This window comes from Primulina eburnea, chromosome 16 (genome assembly GCF_022965805.1).
Source record: "Primulina eburnea isolate SZY01 chromosome 16, ASM2296580v1, whole genome shotgun sequence".
NCBI classification, from domain to species: Eukaryota; Viridiplantae; Streptophyta; class Magnoliopsida; order Lamiales; family Gesneriaceae; genus Primulina; species Primulina eburnea.
In genome coordinates, this window is record NC_133116.1 from 8,095,339 (window position 1) to 8,117,634 (window position 22,296).

The window sequence follows — 22,296 nt, forward strand, 5'->3', positions numbered from 1 at the left end:
TTTTTTCCTTTTTTAGAAAATATATTTTGACGGGAAATTACTAAAAATAGCAACAACTCTGTTTTTATATATATATAGATAATAATATAATATAATATAATAAATAATATATTTTAAATTGTAAATATCTTAAATGTATATATATACATAATAAAAAGTATATATTTATCCAAATATAAAATCTTAACAATATATAATCAAATATAATTACATAAATATTTTTAAAAAATAAATAAATCATAATAAGATATAATATTATTAAAATAATATTTTTAATAAAGTTCAAATCAAAATCATCATATATATATATATATATATATAACAAAAAAATAAAATTTTAAAGATAAAAAATAATTTTTTAAAAAAAATTTAAAATGTGTGAATTGGTAGAACCGGTTCTTGACCAGTTCTGACTGATTTTGACCGATGCAACCGGCTTTTGACAAGTTTTGATCGGTTCTGACTGATTTGACGGGTGAAACGGTTTTTTGTACTTTTCTGACATTTGATCGATTCTCGGTTAAATTAATTAGCTCGATTCAGTTTTGAAAACACTGCGTATAGATTCCCTTAAGCTTAATGTCATGTCTACAGGGCGAGACTATTTTTTTTTATAATTATTTTCGTTTTGTTTTCTCAAGGACCGATATGTTCTAATAACATGCAAGTTAATTGTTAAAAGAATGAGTCTCATGTGAGACCGTCTCACGGATCATAATCCGTGAGACGGGTCAATCATACTCATATTTACAATAAAAAGTAATACTATTAGCATGAAAAGTAATATTTTTTTATGGGTGACCCAAATAAAATATCCGTCTCACAAATACGATCCGTGAGACCGTCTCACACAAGTTTTTGTCTTGTTAAAATAGGGCACTTCTTAAATATTTAAAGAAAAGTTGCCAAAAGAGGCACATACTATTTATTAAAAGGCAAAAACTTGTGTGAGACGGTCTCACGAGTCATATTTTGTGAGACGGATCTTTATTTGGATAATCCATAAAAAAATATAACTTTTTATGCTAAGAGTATTACTATTTATTGTGAATATGGACAGTGTTGACCCGTCTCACAGATTGAGATCCGTGAGACGGTCTCACATGAGACCTACTCTTATTAAAAAATCAATCCTGAACAGAATAATTAATTTTCATGTTTGAATGTGTCTCATGTGAGACCGTCTCACGGATACTAATCTGTGAGACTGATTAACTCTACCCATATTCATAATAAAAAGTAATACTCTTAGCATAAAAAATAATATTTTTTCATGGATGACCCAAATAAGAGATCCGTCTCACAAATTACACCCATGAGACCGTCTCATACAAGTTTTTGTTTTCTTCTTTTTTTCTAATTTATATATAATTCTTATTTAAATATAAATAAAATTAATTATAAAGAAATTTCACACAGTGTCTGCCAAATCCCATTAATATCCCCATCTTTATAACCCTTTTGCTCCCCAGTAGGAGGATAATTTCGACCTTTCATACGGAGGCCGACTCACCAAAGAACAAAGCGTCGTTTCATTGAAAGCGAAGCCTCCAAAGTCCAAAACATATAGAACATCACCCGGGCTAGCATTAAACCTCCGTTGAATTTCCTATCAATCGCTACAATTTCATTCGCAACTTTTTTCCCACCAATTACTGATTATTTGCGGATTTAGATGCAGAAGAATTGTGTGTATTATTGTGCATTCAAGTGATCTGGGAGGGGATGATGAATTGGAATAGAATTTTGAAGTCTTTACAAGTAGTCGTGGCGCATGGGTTTCTGTTCTCGTTCACTCTTTTTCTTTCTCTCAAGCTTCATGGCGCTTTTAATTATACTTGGTGGTCTGTACTCGTTTTCTCGATCTTTTTTTCATTCAAGGTTTTTTGGGGTTTTTTTTTTTTAATTCATGTGCTTGATTGTCAGGAAATTCGTTTTGTGTGTGTTTTTTTATTTCCTCTGTTAGATTTTCAAGCAATTTTATTTGATTTTATGCTTGATTATCAAGAAAAGATGGTAACTTTGTATAATTTGCACAGGGGATGTTGATGTTGACATAATTGAGATACAAAAAGTGGAATTTTGTTTGTTTGGATTTGTGTGAATTTCATATGATTGATTGTATGTGGTGATTCATTGTAGATTCTTTTTTCTTCTCCCCTTTCATTTGTCTTATTGAGTATGCTTTCCAGCTTTGCTGCATTTTTATTTTCAAGTTCCTATTCCAATCTCTTTTAACTGAAATAATAGAAATTTTTATGTTTAATTTGTTTGGCGTGGTCATAATAATATGTATCAGGTCTTCCTAACTACTAGCCCAAAATGATATTTGACATGAAGCTCGATGGTGTAGACAATTGCTTTGATTTGAATGAAATGTAATCCTATTTTGTTGTTCTCCATTATATTTATAAATTTATAGATTTAGACTCGTGTATAAAGGAATTCAGACTTGTTGTAGAAGTTCTAGTGCAGTTCGGATTTGACTTTTGCAGGAGGAATGGATTTCCAAGCTCTATAAGTACTCATTTACAGAATCTGTTTTCATTTAGGAATGTTGAACTTGTTTGTCAGCACAAACGTGTTACATGATCATGCTAGCTTAATTCATATTTTGTTGCTGTCGCATAGTTTGTCCATTATTGGGTTTAAAGTTCAAACCAATACATTTCTAGTCGTTATATAGCCAAAGAAACTGGTTGGGATTTGATTATAATAATCCTGCATTTCCTGCTTTTTTTTATCTGGTAGTGATCATGCCTACTGAGCTTTTATGTGTGTTTATCTTCCAGCCTTTTCCGATACTGAGTCGATTCCATTTCCTTTTATCTCTGTAGGTTGATATTTTCTCCTCTCTGGTTATTTCATGCGGTTGTAGCAAGGGGGAGATTCTCCTTACCAGCTCCATCTATGCCTCATGATCGCCGAGTATGATACCTTACAATACATCAATTAATATATTGCTAGTTCACGTGACAAGTAAATGCACGCACGCACACAGACTCCACCATCACCACCACTCAAACAAAAATTAAATGCGTTCTTTGGCTACAACTTAAAAATGACTTGCCCTCTTCTATGGCCAGTGGGCACCATTTCATTCTGTCATGGCCACACCATTGCTCGTTGCTTTCGAACTACTTCTGTGTGTATATCTCGAGAGAAGATATGGTAATTTCTCTCGCTCTCTATTCCTTGGTAATTGCTTAAAAGTTTGTACAATCAATATAATGTTGGTCCATCGTTCCTCGTTATTTTTCTTAAACGTCACTTTTATTATCTTTTAGCATATAAACATGTAACTATAACTGTATATAATTTATGGAATGTGGTGAATGGCAGCTGTGAATTTGAAGATTGTATTTCTGCCTCTGCTAGCCCTGGAAACTGCGATTTTGGTTGATAACATCAGGTAATACTTCCCTTCCTCGTAAAGAAGTTATTTCTGTATTCTTATCCCGAGGATTTAATATTTTTGTTCAGGATTGTGTAAATGAGTTTAGACAAGAGTGACTGTTATTTGTTATTGTTTTGTTGTTAAGGATGTGTCGATCCCTTATGCCTGGAGATGACGAAAATATCAATGATGAGGCAATATGGGAAACTCTACCTGTAAGATTGTATAAAGCCTTAACTAAATAATCCAAAAACTGAATTTGCATTGATTGGTTCCATTTTTCTAACGTGGTTATTACTGCACTATTTCAATGGACACCATGATGAAGTTAGAAATCTCGATTCTTGGACTAGTGATACACTAAATCATCACATAGTCTAAGATACGGATTCATTTTCTTGGGTCACACGAAGCTCTGGTTCTAATTTATTTTCAAAAAATTGTCACACCAGTCACATGCAATATTTAGAACGGTAAGTGGTCAATGAATTATATCAATTTTTAATTATGAAACCGTCCGTATTCAAGAAACTGTAAACTGGAAAATCGGGAAAAAAATAGTGAACTTAAAAATGGCATTCATGATTCATCTGTAAAGAAAACATTTCATGTCATAATTCTCCCCTTTCCAGATGATATTATCATGGACTTTACCCAAAAATGGATGTTTTCTTTTGCATACTGTATAGTTGTTCAACGAAGAAGTGGCTATTTACCTTTTTCTAAACTTTTGAATACTGATGGCCACCATAATTAATATCATTTGTTCAAAAAAATTTCTGATTTATGTTGGTTGGTATATTCTTGTGCATCATTTTTTTTTTCCCACTCATTCTTTACCTAAAGTTTTCATATTTCTTTTTCAGCACTTTTGGGTTGTGATATCAATGGTCTTCTTCATTGCTGCGACAGCATTTACACTTCTGAAGCTATGTGGTAATTCAACTTGTGTGCTATTAAGATATCTTATAATGTTTTACTCCTGGGTTCCATCCATTTGACAATCTTAAACACATATATACTAAGGTATGAGATGAGAACACAAGAAATGATTAACAAAAATTATAGTATATGAGTTAAAAGAAGGAAAGGGAGAAAGAGAACAAAAAACTGGTGTTACACGACTAGGAAGATGGATACTTTTTACCCTTTCAGTATCAACTCAAAGGTAATAAAATCATACAGAGTTTTCAAATTCAACACATTAATTATCATGTGGACACCATGATCATGATAGTTAATTTTCTTACCTCATATACTGCTTAAGGCTTTCTCACCCTAAGCTATTTAGAGTTTGAGACAAAAAACGAGTGTTCAACAACTCTGCTAGAAACAGATTCCTTACATCTTGTTGATGTTATGCTTCAAATCAATTGTTTTTCTCTCTTGATGCAGATGCACTTGCTTGTCAATATTTTTTCTTTGTAACTGAAATTTCTAATTAATTCTTCATATAATTTTTCATTAACTAATTAATTTATACAGTTTATGCTGTTCATCTTGGGTTTAATGTCATATCTTCATTGAATATTTCTCTATTTTTCTGGGATTTATGCAGGTGATGTCACTGGCCTTGGTTGGTGGGATCTATTTATCAATTACGGGTATATACAATTCTCTTTTTCCTGCATTTACTGTACATATTGTCTTGTGTGGTGCATGCTGAAGCGGAAAAAAATATTATTTTAGTGTTGCAGAGTGCTTTGCCTTTCTTATTTGCACCAAGTGGTACAATCCCGCAATCCACAGGCGTTCTCATCTTACAGCAGCCACTTCATCTTCAACAAATGTTAGATATTTTAACTGGACTAACGGTGCCATGGTAGCTTCAGAGGATGATAATCAAGAAAGCAGAACGTGCAGTTTACATGACATTGGTGGGCACGCGATGAAAATTCCACTTATTGGTTTTCAGGTCTTATTGTTCATGTACTTGGAGGTAAGCCAAATTAGTTAAGTTTCAGATTTTATAAATGCTTTCGAATGTTGATAAAGAGTTATTATGTTGTCGATTCCAGGGAACTCCACCTGGTGCTAAATACATTCCAATTCCATTATTGTTTTCTCCCCTTCTTTTGCTTCAAGGAGCCGGATTGTTGTTTGCCATATTTAGGTTTTATGAGAAAGTCATATTATTAGTACATAACGGCAGTTCAAGAAGGTCCTTTAGACTACCACCAAGCGTTTATGAGTATATGGGCTTCCTGCGTCGTGGGTCGAGGTACTGACATTAAGTTGACGGAAGGTGCGAAACTACCTTGTTATTTATGTAATTTACTCTTGCTAATTATTTCCAATATCAGGTTATTGGGCTGGTGGTCAATTGATGAAGGAAGTCGAGAAGAGCAAGCTCGGCTATATTGTACCGGGGAATCCGGGTGAATTTTCTGAACTTTATTTTGGACCACTCAGTGATTGTTGGAGATAAATTGTTATATAGAAGATATAGTTAGGGAAATTTGTTTTTTTGGTTTTGTATGTTTGATTTTTTTCAATTTTGGTTATTTATCTTATAAATTTCAATTTTAGTCATATATCTTCCTATTTTTAACAATTTTAGTACTTTTCATTGGGATTATTGATGTGACAATACACACTTCAGCGTCACATCAGTATTGCAGTGGCGTCACATCAGCATCACGTCAGAAAAAAATTAAAATTGCCAAAAAACAATGATAACGGACTAAAACTGAAATTTGACGATATAGAAGACTAAAATCGCAAATAGACAAACATAAATGACCAAAAAACAATTTTCCAATATTGTTATCATATTTTTGAAAAAAGAATATGCTATCATTGCATGAATTTGAATCATGAACATTGTTTATTCCTAGCAGGTATAATACATTTTCGCCAGATGATGTGAAGAAAATGCCCAAGACGGATCTTGCAAAGGAGGTGATTATCGTGGTGTCTTTAAATTGATGGAATTTTAGTTTTCTTTACTTCCACCAACTTTTTTTTTATATTCTGCTGATGCTACGAATACTACATACTTGAATAAGTGTGGCTGGCATTGTATTATATTTTTTCCCTAGATATGGAAACTCCAATCCGCCCTTGCTGAGCAAACGGAAATCACAAACATTACCCAGAATGAGTTCGAAAGTCTTCAAAATGTAATGCTCATTAAATTTTATTTCATACTCGCTACTTTCCTGTTATGTAGTTGTGAAGCTTATGTTATTGGACTTTGAACGCTGTCTCTAATGGTGATTGGGGAGAACAAATAAATAGGTAATCAAGATAAAAAAATATAAATGATGACACATTCGGAACACATTGAGATGTTATATTGTGGTCAACTAGGCGCCCAGCACACCCTCAAGTTCTTGCCATAGGTGCCTCAAAATGTGAATATATATTAATCTTGCTTGTTTATTGTGTCAGGACAAAATCCTGTGTCGAGTTTGCTTCGATGAACAAATAAATATGGTTCTTCTCCCTTGTAGACATCATGTTCTTTGCAGGTATTACCTATATCCCTCTTATCATTATTTCATTTTGCTCATCTTGTCTGTTCTCTGTGTCTGAGAAATGAATATTAATGTCCTAAATATGTTGCATTTAAGTTGTTGGTCTTAAATAATCCGAGCTTCCCCATCCAATCTCTCTCTGACTCGTAATTTATCTTATGCCTCGATGTTTAAAAATGTTAATTCTTCGTTCCTGAATTATAAACAGTGTATGTTGCGAAAGATGCAAGAAATGCCCCATATGTCGTGTATGCATTGAAGAGCGTCTACCTGTATATGATGTGTAGCTCTGCTGGTTTTACCGACGAATTTCCAGGTAAAGAGAAATACTGTAGTTGAGTCACTCGAGCAACATGAAGCATTGATTTAAGGGGTGATTGCAGTTTTATCAAGTCATTTCACCATCCCAATATAAACAGCTTGGTTTATATTATGTTGTGTATATTTTTCATAGTACTGTTGGCTGACTTAGTCTCACCATATTGTATAGAATTATTACACACAAAACATATTTATCTTCACTTGGGAAGTGATAAAGGTTGTCCTTTCTTTCCTTCGTCAAAAACTTTTTTGTGTCACGTTATTTGTGAACATTAGCATATGCAGATATCGTGTGGTTATTCTTATCCTTTTTAGTGAGCAGAAAAAAAAAAAAAAAAAAAGAAACGATATCACAATCCCTTTCATTTACTATAATATACTCTCTCTATCTCAACCAAATCCATAAATTAATTGGTAACAAATAAACTATTCTTTTGTGAAATCATTCCCAAAAAATATAGATAAAAAAGAACGACGTTAAAAACAGACAGGAGCCGCAAGAAATCATTCATTCAAGAACACGTGGCTGATATTGGTAAGACCGGACTGGGATTTCCCATTTCTTCATCCTTGGATTCGATTTTCTTGGAGTTCATCTGAGTGATGAAGCCATTAAAACACTCATCCACTGTTGTAAATATCTCCTCTGGATAAAGATTCGTGACTTCAACTTCGTCTGGCCCGTCTATTGCATAATTTATTTGGCAACCCTTGAAGAAAATATCGTGGGTGAAAGATGCCACCACACTTTGTGGAATTATTTTCTCTGCAGCCAAAATAAAATTCTGGGGTATTATTTAAATTGGAGAGTATTTACCTGACAATCGAAAGCATTCTTTAGTTAAAGTTCATATGCCATATATGACCAGTTCCAAGAACAAGACACTAATTTAATGGTGACATTCTTCTCCAGAAAATTTCGCGATATATATTTCATTTCCGGAAAATAATAGTGTACTAGAGGTCGAGATACCTTAAACAGAAATCATAGACAGATTTCCTAAAATACAAGTTTGAGGAACTCAAATCAAATAGCGAAACCTTAAAAGATTTAAATTTCCGATACTCTAATAAAGTGTGTATATGATACATGTCAACATTTTTCGAAAACCCGAATGTGTATTAACGTTTTAACAGCAGAATTTTAATTTGAAAATTTCTTGAAATTATGTGTTTCTCTTATGAATCATAAATGTAGAACCTTTTGCAGCATCAAGTAAATGGTCTTCGGATACGGTGATTCTGGGAAGATTTCTACCAATTTTCTTCTCCCACAGAGAAGCAAGCTCGTTAATATTGAGATAGTTGCAGGGTGGTCGAAAATGAAGGGTTTTCTTCAATGTACGAATGTCACCCGCAGCTTTGATCGTGAACTTCCCAATGTCTGGTCCGGCAACAAAATAAGCTGCACAGATCAATGCAATAAAAACCCAAAAATAAAACATCATTAAAGTTTTTGAAGTATTTTACAAAAACTTGGTAAAATTAGCAAAACAAAATGTGATAAATCGCATTTAAATTCGTGTTTAATGATTATCAATATTTGTATTTCATCCCTTGTTTTTGTTAGCAAATGAATTAATCATGGCCTACACATTAAATTACCTTTCACGCAACCATCTCCATAGATTTGGAAATGATCTAAAGGTGGTGAGACCTCAGAGGGGTGTGTGTTATCATAGTAAGGCCATGAAGCTATTGAATTGCAACAAATATAGGTGTAGGGTATGCCTGCATCTTCAACGACTCGTCGGACTTTTCGTTTTTCGATATACATGCTCAGCCCCGGCTCCACCGGGTCAGCACGAGCCACGTCGTGCCCGAACTCGGATGGCAAGAACCTCTGCAACTCCAATGATTTCATTGATCATTTCCATGTTCAGTATCACATATGTTCAAAAAAATACTTTACTAACCATAATGGTCCCAACGGCTTGAATGGCTCGGATGAGGATCAATTGATCGAGAATGTTAGCACCACCCACTGCTGATATTACTATATCTATCTTGTGTTCTTTTAGTATTTTCTCCATCAATTCTTGGTTGTTTATTGCACCCTACGTTTTAATTTTAAATAAAACAAAAACAAATAATATGCATAGTTAATTCATTAATAATCATCCAAGAAAAAAATGAAATTGCTCAAACATAATATTCATAAATCGAATCAAATAGAAGACACATACATGAATGATGGTGGCTCCTTGATCCTCAAAACCTTTCAGAGCCTTGGCCTTTGCCGGACAACTCGGTATCGAACGTACTAGAATAAAAGTCGAGTGGCCGGAGTTCAGGCTAGCGTCTGCGATAAACTGGCCGATGAAACCGGCGGCTCCGACGATAAGAACTCGACTAGAGTGATCAGCTCCACCATTACTTGAAGGTGGCAAGGTCATTTTCAATTCTTTTCGAGTTTCGTAATTTTAGTCCTAGGATGTTCCGTGGATCGTGTAATTCGCCAAAAGAAATAAAATTATTTATAGATGCTTCTGATTGATGAACTTTGGTTGGTATAAGTTGGGATTTAAAATCTCAATAAATGCTTCTACATGTTTAATTTTATCTACCCTTCCTCAAGATTCAATATTATTCTTCTCTAAAATTATTTAAAATTATTGAAAACCCTAATTAATCTCTACATATAAATTAACATTCTTATAATATTTAGCATTTTTCAAAATAAAATTTAAAGTATATTATAATTATGAAAATAAAAAATATCAAGAATGACATGTAATATTTAATATAATAAGAATTTAAAGTTTCATGCTAATATTAAGAGGGAAGTATTTTAGAATTTTTTTTTAAAAAAAAACTATTGATATGCCAAAAATTGAACAATTCAAGAAAAAAAATACAGTGATAAATCTGAGTATTTTAAAAAGTATGAAATGAAAAATATGATTACTAAGAATGACTTTTTCTTAATTATATGTGCGTGTGTTTGTGTGTTAAAAATTGTATATTGCCGACAATGAACTAATTATTGGCTGTCAATTATCTGGTTAATTTTTTTATTTACATTTTATTGAAAAATGAGATTGACTGTTAGATGGATTATTTGATCACTGGTGGTTTGTTCGGTTGGTGATCCACTGGTAAGATCGATAATGGCAAATTGATGTGTTTTTATAATATTTGTTCCCATTAATTCTTAGTATTTCTCTGCATTAAAATAGTATAATACTAGGTTAAATGAGCCCATGTAGATGTATTTCAGTTTAATACGATTTGTGTGGCATGATTATATGCAAATAATAAAACTGGAAAATCAATTTATTGCAAGTTCGGGTTTTCGTACTCTAACTCGTCAAAGTTAAATCTTAATACATAGACCAACGTCTGCGTATATAATTTAAAAAAATTTAATACAATCGATGTGAGATCAAACTATTTACTGACATGTTTGACCACACCAAAACATGTTTAGGTATATGATGCACCTCTCATGCCAACGTATTAAGAGTGAGTCTCATGTGAAACCGTCTCACGGATCTTAATCTGTGAGACGAGTCAATCCTATCTATATTCACAATAAAAAGTAATACTCTTAGCATAAAAAGTAATATTTTTTCATGGATGACCCAAATAATAGATCTATCTCACAAATATGATCCGTGAGACCGTCTCACACAGATTTTTGCTACGTATTAGTTATGTCATGACAGAGTATAATGATTTCCTTCCCGATTTGTTTTCGTCTACGGACGTTTCAGTGAGAATATTTTATTAAGTAAGACGTTAAATCTATGATAGATAAGTTTGACAAATGAAACATGGCATCACTAATTACTAAAATTGTTCATTTGTCAAGTATATATTTCTTAAATCATTTTTTCTCATTTGGATGAATTTTTTTTCATTATGATATATTAGATGTATTATGTATATGTTTTCTTTTACCAATTTTTTTGACATAAATAATTTATGATTTACATGTTATTATTATTTATTAAACTCGAGTCAGTCTGACATCAAACTAAATTTAAATATAAAGTTCTTATACTTTAATTAAACTAAATGTAAATATTAACAAGAAAAATGAAAAAAAAAAAAAACAATAACTATAGAGAGACGTCGAAAAACATCTTCCACGATTTTATTTGAAAAATCACTATATAAGTTTTAAAAATTAATTTTCCAAAAACTTAAATTTACTCAATACATACACAGTGTGTGCATATATCATTAGTATATACCTCGTATGCATACAAAATTCTGGTTTCACCTCTGGTAAGAATCAGTTTATTTTTCTTGCACTTCATGATGGAATTAATAATAGAATTGTTCTATTAATTATCATCATTGGCAAATTCCCCAGGATTTGGGGATGCTCGTGGACAGGGGCGGCCCTATTATAGGGTCTGGACCGAGTTTCAACCCAGTCTAGCACCCGTGCTTAAATTATATATAGATATGGTTCCGAAAAAATTAGTTCTTGGGATTAGTGTGTATGTGTGTGTATATATTATGTTTTAAAATGTCTAGTCTATGGGCTTAGTGTCTTATCGTTAGTTTAAAATATAATTTACATTTGGTCCAATTTAATCTATTTTTGAGTTAAGCGTGTATCAATGAGAGTAGCATTGAGATATCTGACATCCCAGTAAATTCTCATGCGTGAAGTTGTTAATGTTACGTCGCTTGATCTGATTGACTAAATGGGTCGTAAAAAAGTGTGGATCTTAAAATGTAATTCTGTCTTTACTGGGGACATGACCGATGATATAGAGAAAATAAGGTTGATATCTAACAAATATGATACAACATCGGGACATAGATATGTACATCTCCGAACTCATAAGCCTAACAGACTGACACAGTAGCACCAAAGTAGGTGCACTCTACGCTGTCACGAGTATAAAGAAATAAAGTTGTGTTTTTGCTAACGGCTATAATTGTTAACCTAATGATGAGCGTTTGATCCTAATATCCATGTACTTAGTGTGTCTATGTTCTATTGAAGAAAACATTTTTCGTGAATATTACATACTTGGCCCAGTTGTTGATCCAATTATAGGTATAGATTATAGAATGATTTTAAAAATTTACATCAATATCCCGAGGAAACTAAAAATGGATAAACATTGATTAAATAATAAATAAGTTAAAAAGTCTTTGGAGTCAAATATAGTATAATAAAATTTCTTCTTTGAATAACATGTATACTTTTTTTATTTAATCTTTTTTACGTCTAAGTTCAAATATTTTACATTATTATATGTTAGATTTATTATTGTTTACACAATATTTCGATTTGCGGGCGTGACAGGTGCAAAGATGCACCAATTTGTGTAAAAATTATAAAAATCTATTTTCTAAAAACACAACGATTATGGACATTAAATTTGATCGTTCGTTATAGTCTTCTAAACAAATACAATACCAAAACAAAAAAAAAATGGACAATAGAACCCGATGAAATAAACTCCCAACATGATTGTGTATCAAAAATCAGTAGGAAATTACAAAAACATGAAAAACATAACAAAATAATGCTAGAATGTGTACGATGATGCTAAAATATGACTTAAAAAGCATGAAAAAGTTTGACTAAATCTATGAGAATTCTGCATAGAATTGCCGGAGTTTTTGCGATGTGTGTTGTGTGTCTTCCCTGTTGCTTTGGCCGATCATTTTCTTCTAAATGATGAGCAGTTCTCTCCACTCTCCCATAATCCACGATCTTCTCCTCTTTACTTCCACAATCTTCTCCTCTTTCCACGATCTTCTTGATTTATCTGAATAAATTTTAATCGATGAGAATCTATCTGTCACATTTGATGGGCTTTCACAATTTAATTGAGCCTTCATAAGTAAATTGGGTTTTTATAATTAAATATTTTAGGCCAAGCAATTGCTTCCCAGCATTGGCCCATTGGGCCAAAATGTTTGTTGATAAATCTTTAATCCATTTTTTTGTCAAGCACATAAAACTAAAAGCCCCATCACGCTTTCAAAAATATGTGCAAGAGCTTTAGCAGAAACATTTAGATTCAAAGTTTAGTATCCCGTTTTCTTCTTCTTCCAAAATTCCAAGTCAAATCTTGATATCACCACACTGGAACACACTACCTAGATGTCCTTGACGAATCTTTTACCCAAATACTGTGTTCACCAAATCTACCTTTCTCTTTCTAAATGTCGCAGTGTCTCCATGAGGAGCCAATGCTTCTGCTTCAGCATTATCAATTGACTCTTCAGAGCTGCATACTTGTTCTTCATGATCTGCTGTCATACCCTTACTCAATACTTAGCATAATTACCATAATTAAAATAAAGTTTGAATGATATAACTATAGCATGAAGCAAATCAAATAAGAGGCATCACTATGGACGGTTTATAAAAATTTTGGCATGATGCCCTATATTTTGTATGCACCAAAAACTCAAGCAATACTATTTATACACACTTATAAACATATTCTCATATACAAACATACTTTGTATCATCATACATAACAAGGAACTTGTTTCAAACACTGACATAAAATTTACTACAATACATATGCAGAAGCTATATAATAAGATGTCCCGGTTCTTGTCGAGGTAAGGCACGTCACAAGAATTCATTGGCGAACCAGCATCCTACGTCTCTTCATTACCTGATCATGTAATACATGAGCTACGTGAGTTTATAAAACACAATAAGTTGGCACTTGTACATATCAATATGCGTCGAAGGAACATACATATCAAGTCGTAACAAAAATGAATCTTTAAACCATGTCATATCATAGCATATATTCATGTTTATTTTGTACTTGAGCCTCATTAGTTGGCCTGTACTACCGTGCTTGCTTTATTATATAGCTACTATTGTGTTGGACATCAGGGAGCAACCTTTGGCAACCCACGCCCCATGAATATATATTGGCCAATAGCTTTGGTGGACTTAAAACCACCCATGATGTCAACAAGCTCTATATCATGTAAAAATCAATCCATTTCATGTCATGTTCATGTTAATGTTCATAACATAGCACTCATCTTCAATATTCATCAGTTTATTTCATATTTAATACATAACAATGTAATATGGTGCTATGTTTTCATCAATAAGATACTAACAATGTACATATAACAATAATCAATGGAAAGTATTTGAAATCATACTATTACTTATGTATTACTTCAAGAACATGCCAACTTACCGTCCAAGTGTATGAATACTAGTTTGAGAGGATGCTTCTCGTTCATATACTGTCAAATACATCACTAAACCAATCACTATGTATATACTAGGTGAAAATCACTCTTTTTTTGTCCTCTACATGTATAACAAGCAAAAGAGAAGAAAACTTACACCCTTAGGAAGTTCTTGTAATAGAGAACTTAATTCTAACTTCAAAATGATGAAAAGAATGAAGAGGAGAGCTTTTGGGAGGAAGTTTTCTAGGTTTGCTTCGTGTTTTTGCTGAGGAAGAAGGTAAGAATGGTAAAATTTCTTAGAAAAGTAGATCTTATCTTTTTATACACTGCTGGGTGCATATGTGCGACTTTCTAGGCGCATATGTGCGGCCTGTTCTGCCCACCCGGCGCATATGCCGAGTTCTAGCTAATATGCGCGCCACATTCTGCCGAAAAACTCATTTTTAACTTGCGAATTAGCAAAAGTGGTCAACATGAAAGTTGTAGCCCTATGTGTTTTCTTGCATCTCCAATTAGCCTCATGTCATTTTAAGGTCTAAGTAAAAAGTTATGCTCATTCTCCCAACATTTGTCAGTGCAAGAACAACGATACACACGACACACTTCGGGCCACTTTTGGCTCGTCTTCCCTAATGATTTGAACAAAACCCAAAACGTGAAAGTTGTAGCATTAATCTTAGCTTTCTAATGGTTATGGCCTCACTCAATTTGGATCAATATTCACATCATTATGCTAAAACCCGTAACAACTACCACAATTTCATCTCATTTCCTGCAGTCATATACCAACTTTCATTACACTACTTTATCTACACATCTTACTATCACTATTTTAACACAGATTCATTCTCAATACACCATGGACAACATAAAAATCATATTCAATCTCAATATTGATACCTCAATCATCACGTGAAATCTAATGAGCTAAATAACTACATAATAAACGACATAAACGCATTATTATCATTTGTACGAGTAACCGGGCATTACATCTGCTCTCTCTCTTGAATGGCATTTGCACTCAGTCTTCATCCAACAATCTTTGCCTCAACTTATTTGTCAGGATGGAGCCATCTTCCATAGGAGCCATTAACTCATTCATTTTTTTTAATTGTTGGAAATTCTTGGAAACATGTCCTTCAAAGTCTACAGTGCTTCCATCCATACCATTAGATCATCTCTGCTCTAAGAAAAAACCTCTTTGTTCTCGTAAATATGGAAAACCTCTTATCATCATATCGGCTCCCTCGAATAGACTAAACTTTTATAATTGGACCTTGACTTTGGTAGGAAAAACCTATGAATAATCTCTGATCTCCAGTACACTTCACAAGTAAAATTCAACACTTCTTCAATTCCTCAATTGTTACTCCATCTATCCCATCAAGCTTAACTCCCCGTCGACCATGACCAGTACCATCAATCCCTACCAGATAATGTATACATCTTACGTTAGTTGTTCCAACCAAGAAGTCAATTTGCTCATCATTGCGCTTTAATGGTGTTTGTGAATTTGTCCCAATGAAAAATACATTAAAAGTTTGTTGTTTTCATTCTTGGCTAGACCGACGCCCCAACCTCCATGGCTCCCCGGTTCGCCACTGCTTCTATCGGAATTTGCTCTTCGTCTCCTTTAGCTGTTGCTTCTGGATTGTCCACTGGAGTCAAATTGGGTTTTAGTTTTTCCTTCCCTGCAAGAACGAACACTACTCCCTTCTCGATCCATGGTTTTACGACTACCACGACCAAACAAGATTTCCCTTCGGTTGTTTTTGCTTTTTCTACGGCTATTGGTAATATCTCTCAATTTTTCTCGAGTACTATGTGATGCTATTCGGCTCCCTGAAATTTCTTGTTGTCTTGATTGGAGTAGACTTTTTACTTCTTTCTGCTTTGTATGATTAACCTTGAGGCACTTTGACTCTCCTAGAGAAATTTGAGAGAATGACGACTGGTTTTGCAACAATATTGATCACTGTCATGTTACTCTATGTTATTTCCATGTTGGCTCTCTGAGATATTTAGATGCCACTGCTTTTTGTTTCTTTGCTAGTATCGGTTCCTGTGGGGAGTTGGGTGGTTTTGTGAATCCCACCGACAAACAATTGATTCAAGCCATGTGTTGGCATAACTCGCCGCTAGATCATTGGCTCCCCTCATTCAATGAACGTGCATATGACCATGAATCGGCAGCCAAGTAACTCTAATATTTTCTTTGTGTGTTGCATATCACTTGAGTCACATTCTCCCTTACTCAAGGAGCCATTTGCATGCATTTCACTTCAGTTGGACCTCATTCTCTTTTTAACGATCATATGTACTTTTTCTCGACAGAATTAACATGTCAGTTTCATCTCATTAAATGTTCATTGATGCTCCTTGTCCTTTACGACTTCAAGTCCTTTGTTTTCCATAAAGGCGACACACCATATCTTAGTCAGGTAGCTTTCTGTTATTCAAGAGTTATTAGGATAATGTGAAATCTTTCCAAATGAAGAAAATATGATTGAACGGCTTAATTTTAGTAACCTTTTAGATTTCAATATTTTCTGACTGGTAGGAGTACAACTTTATCTTCAACGATTTGAATACTTTGGACTGTCAGTCGGTTATGACAAATGATAACTTTGCAGCTTAAGTTCAGATATTTCAGCTTTTTGACTTCTTAGTCAGAATGAATTGATCTTCTTAAGCCTTGTCTGAACATCTTGATCTGATCCAGCAGTCTGAAACCTAAAATACATTTAAAGATAGCTGGACATGAAACAACTCAATGTTGTTATTTGTCAATCACCAAAATATAATGGTACTTGAAATATCTTAACAATTAATCTATTTGGTGATGACAAAATCAAGCTGCACGTCTATACAAGAAGTTATATAGAACAAAATTTAAAAGGATTTGCCCAAGATGAATTTCATTTTACATGTGCATAAAATTTAAAAACATTTTTTAATACACCTACACAAAACAATTATCTTCTTTGACTTGAACCGCTGTTTTCACCACATTTTTTTCTTCTATCTTTTTCTTCTACTCTTCTACTTTCATCATTATGCTTGGATTTTTCAAACTTTGCTCTTTCGGCTCGCCGGTTTTGCTCTTCAAACTTCTTATAATCTACCACTTCCCCATTTTGGACATAATCACATTGTATATGATCAAGAATTTCTTCTAACTGGCTGCCAAGGGTGGTCTGAATATCATTGAGTCGAGCCTCTACTTGATGTTGGGATCAGGTAATTTGACCTGCTAAAGTTAAACCCCAAAGATTCAATTTGAGATACGACTTGATTAGCAGGGAATAGCTTGAAATTCTTCTCTAGATCGCCAAGATCACATAGAAAATCTCACCGACAGTTGTCAAAAGCAACAATATGAACAAACTGCTTGATTTAGACATTTTTGACCATTTTGGAGAGATTTTTGATTTGTGAGTGAACTTGATCGAGTAGCACTTTGGAAGAATTATCCTCGAATTCCAACAAGAAATTAAGTCAAGTTCAGAAGGAGACTATTCGTCAAGAACTGGAGAGCATGATTGAAGCTACAACTATATGGAGGAATGGAATAATTGAGTCAACGACTGGAATTTCCAAATCTTTGTAACGTTGTTCAACAACTTCTTCTGTTCTGGGCTACCCCAAAAATATAACAATCTCCTTACCAGACATATTTTTTATGTGAAACAACAAGGTTTTCGAATTTCGATTTTCTGTTCATGAGCTAGAGTTGTTGGCAGTGATTCCAAATTTAACTACTCCTTACCGTAATGTCTCACTCTCTCATTTGTAAAATCTTTAATTATTGGAGATGAGGGTCCGTCTTGCTTTTATTACATGCATGCACCTAAACTCTTCCCTCTTAATTCTTTTAATTTTTGAATTTTCAAGTTAGGAATTTGGAAGTTCATAAATCTATATATATAATAATGCTAGTGTTGTACAAGTTGGAATTTATTATTGGGAAAATGCGTGAACCTGAAATTAATTAATATAAATGGAAAATTTCTTTATTTATTTAATTTTTATAAAAACAAATATGGGAAACGGTTTGCTTACTTTCGCCATATACTACGGATTTTATTTATTTTATTTTATTTCATGACTTTTGGCGAGTGAAATAAACTGTTACTAAAGTGATTAGAATTTAAAATTTATAAGTTTGTTTAACCACCAAATATTTAATTTATTTTTACATGTCCACTTAATTGTACTAAACTATATGGAATTTAATGAGAAGCTAGTGCATAATCACATGCATAATTATTTTAGACGAAAACTTGTGTGAGACGATATATCTCACGGGTCGTATTTTGTGAGACAGATCTTTTATTTGGGTCATCAATGGAAAAATATTACTTTTTATATTAAGAGTGTTACTTTTTATTGTGAATATCGGTAGGATTAACTCATCTCACAGATAAAGATTCGTGAGACTGTCTCACAAAAGATCTACTCATTATTTTATGGCCGGTGCATTTTAACTTCTAGTTATTTTATTTTTTTATATGTATGAATTATAAATTGAATAGGGTTCTCGCAATAAAACCTACCTATTTATTTATGGGGGACCAATCGAGCAGTGTATTCAACTTGAATTGTGATACTGACTCATTATTAGAAACCATGTACAAAATGCAATCAATTTTTTTATATTAAAAAATAAAAATTAACACAAGTAATGATTATATTGTTTATGATGGAATATTTAAATTAAATTATTGATTTAATTATACTCAATTATTATGATATATGGTTGATGTAATGATTGTCACGCCTGCTTAGAGCAATGGAAACGTTGTTTGAATTGATGATGTACAGTTTAAAATATCTGAGTTATCATCAACTATAACTTTTGGTAAAGCGCTAAGTTGTCGATCTTATAACTGGTATCAGAGATAAAATCACGGTTTCGATTATCATTTATTATAAGAAGTATAATTATTAGGAGAGAGACTCTTGGATGCAATAATTGTTTTTGTTGAGTAGATTAATAAAAATATTCTACTTAAACTATGATACGATTTAAAAGTTATAACTTTGATAAAATGAGAAGCGATGAGTCCTATATTTTTTTTTATTTTATGTTTTTCAGTTAAAACTAGAGTAAAACAATATGGAGTCGATATCATGTAATACATACAACAGTCCTCTTTGACCAATATACCCAATCTTTGACCAATATAACCAATCCAACACGTGATTATATATTTTTCTTTTTTAATTTCTTGCCCGTCACTCTCAATCAATACTGCAACTTTAACTCTAATACTTATATATATATATATATATATATATATATATATATAGACACACACACACACACATTGCAACTTTAACTCTAATACTTATATGGCGAAATTTTTTGAAGTGATATAATTTCATCTTTAAAAAATTTTGTTATCTCATTATAAAAAATTATATTTGGTCCATCTAAGAATATTATTTCTACATTGATTAAGTCTCTTATAAAACGGTCTTGTAAACATATATTCACAAAAATGGTTGATCTAGTTCATATCTATAATTAAAAATAATCTTTTTGTCATAAAAAATAATATTTTTTATTGATCGAATGAAATTAAAGATTCATCACACAAAATTAAATCGGGACAACGTTTTATTCTATGATTCTGAATTCCTGGTGAAGCACATAGAATAGAGAGTAGCTGGTACACGGGGGCAGGATAAGATTCCTTGTGTTTGAGTCGTTGCAATCCTTCTCGTTTTTCTTTGAATAAAATGCTATACATGCGCCTAATGGCCGACACCACGATATTTGGGTTGGTGGCTCACTTGGCCCATCCGATATCTTAGTAGGGGTCGTCAATTTGACCAATCCTTATATTTAATTTCAAAGTTTATATTGAAAATATTTGTTTTTATATGTTTAATGTTGTCATTACATAAATATATCAACATTAACACAAAACTTTCTGAGACGGTCTCACGGGTCAATTCTATGAAATGCATATCTTATCGGGATCATTTATAAAAATATTTTTTTATACCAAAAGTATAACTTATTATTGTAAATATAAATAGAGCTGATCTATCTTACAAGAGATCTATTATAATATTAAAAGTTTATGTAATCTTATCTCATACATACATTCATGGCAAAAACTTTTGCAAAAAGGTCTCACGGATCGTATTTTGTGATACAGATATCTTATTTGAGTCATCCATGAAAAAATCTTACTTTTTATGCTAAAAGTATTACTTTTTATCATGAATATCGGTAGGATTGACCTATCTCACAGAAAAAGATTCGTGAGACCGTCTAACAAGAGACATACTCTACATTCATAGGTATTGGAGAGCAAGAAAGCGTTCTATCTTACTGTTGAAAAAAAATTAACTCAAGCTCAACTTGTGTAGGGCAAAAGTTTTCATTTATTTAGTAACAGTGTCGGCAATATTAGTGTGGTCCAAGAGAGGTGCTCTAAAATTGGTGTTATTTTAAGGAGAACGTATAGGCAAAAACTTGTGTGAGACGGTTTTACGTGTTGTATTTTGTGAGACGGATCTTTATTTGGATAATCCATGAAAAAGTATTACTTTTTATGCTAAGAGTATTACTTTTTATTGTGAATATGAGTAGAGTTGACTCGTCTCATGGATCACAATCTGTGAGACGGTCTCACATGAAACCTACTCAAACGTTTATTATTTTTGTTTAGGAAATGTTCACGGGTTTATTTTGTTTTATTTGAGACATTTTTTTAAATAAAACTAAATTGTATGTTAGGCTTTTCCTTGAACAATAAATTTTCTTTGTATATATCTGTCGAGTCATATCATAAATTATTTGATAAATATTTAGATATTATATTTTGGTTAATATATATATAAGATAATAATATACTTCCCCTATCTTTTAAAAAACGAAAAAAAAGGAGATGATATTAATAATGATTTTATTAGAATTATACATAGAACTGTCAGAACAAGTTAACAGAACGTAATTACAATATATATATATAGCTTATAAGATATAATATAAGGAAATCAAGATATATATTACACAAATTTCAATTAAATTAAATAATATTATCTTTTCTCATGAATAACTTTAATTTGTCTAAAATCTACAGAAACTTTAGGAAGTCTTCACCAGAGGCTTAGCGATACAAATCAAGCGACGCTCAGAGGAAAATAAATTACTAAAATAATATTATGTACAAAATTCATTTATTTCAATTAAAGTAAAATAATATCCATAATCTATAATATAAATTTTCTAATAATATAAAAAATGTAATTCAAAATTATTTATATTTTATTTTTCGCTAACTACAAGTTACTATAATTTTTTTACACTATCATCAAATTTGGGCGAATTGGGTATTTTCCGGTCAGAATCAGACTAAAATTGCAAAAATATTAAACACAGAAGACTAAGAATAATTTATTTTTTTCTATAAAACAAACTAAAATCACAATAGAACAAATGTTACGGACTTATAATACAGTTTTTCCTGTAATATATCCTACAGGAATAAATTACTAGCTAGGAATGACTTCAAAATTTTCACTAAACAAATAGATTATTTTAAATTTTATTCAGTATATAAATATATACTGAAAATTAAAACCAATTATTTTAATCTCATTTCACATCGAATCATTTTTTTTTTCAAAATATGTAAAACATAATTTTTTCTTAAAATAATAATGAATTTTAATAATAAAATAAATATAATATTTTTTACTAATTCATATTTAAAAAAAAGGAAGATAGAGAATAAAATAAAAAATAAATTAATATTAAAAAAGTAAAAATCAGTACTTAAATAATATTTTTAATGTTTGTGTATTTTTTGTAGATATAAGTATAAATTTCGAATTTTTTAATTGTAACTCGTTGAAGAATTATTAATAATATTGATAGGAAAATAATCAATAAAAACCATTATTATCAATTTATAATATATAAAA

General features: G+C 32.1%; 2 protein-coding genes across 3 annotated transcripts; one reads left to right on the forward strand and one right to left on the reverse strand.

The window, feature by feature from the left end:
* The first annotated feature begins 1,511 nt into the window (after positions 1 to 1,511).
* LOC140816757 (uncharacterized) lies at positions 1,512 to 7,397 on the forward strand. Of its 2 annotated transcripts, XM_073176184.1 has the most exons (15): positions 1,512 to 1,844; positions 2,838 to 2,928; positions 3,087 to 3,171; positions 3,343 to 3,412; positions 3,543 to 3,612; positions 4,264 to 4,333; positions 4,956 to 5,001; positions 5,087 to 5,178; positions 5,218 to 5,336; positions 5,416 to 5,618; positions 5,701 to 5,775; positions 6,238 to 6,298; positions 6,439 to 6,519; positions 6,791 to 6,870; positions 7,085 to 7,397. In XM_073176184.1, the coding sequence occupies exons 1-15, from the start codon at positions 1,726 to 1,728 to the stop codon at positions 7,161 to 7,163; spliced, it is 1,341 nt and encodes a 446-aa protein (XP_073032285.1). In that variant the 5' UTR covers positions 1,512 to 1,725; the 3' UTR covers positions 7,164 to 7,397. The 2 variants fall into 2 exon arrangements, with proteins under 2 accessions (XP_073032285.1, XP_073032284.1); XM_073176183.1 differs by having other exon boundaries at positions 1,514 to 1,844; positions 5,087 to 5,336.
* A 141-nt stretch (positions 7,398 to 7,538) lies between these two features.
* LOC140816801 (leucoanthocyanidin reductase-like) lies at positions 7,539 to 9,670 on the reverse strand. Its single transcript, XM_073176258.1, has 5 exons — positions 9,384 to 9,670; positions 9,114 to 9,254; positions 8,803 to 9,040; positions 8,399 to 8,602; positions 7,539 to 7,963 (listed from the first exon to the last, which is right to left on the reverse strand). Exons 1-5 carry the CDS (start codon positions 9,591 to 9,593, stop codon positions 7,710 to 7,712), a joined length of 1,047 nt encoding a protein of 348 aa, XP_073032359.1. The 5' UTR covers positions 9,594 to 9,670; the 3' UTR covers positions 7,539 to 7,709.
* Positions 9,671 to 22,296: the final 12,626 nt, after the last annotated feature.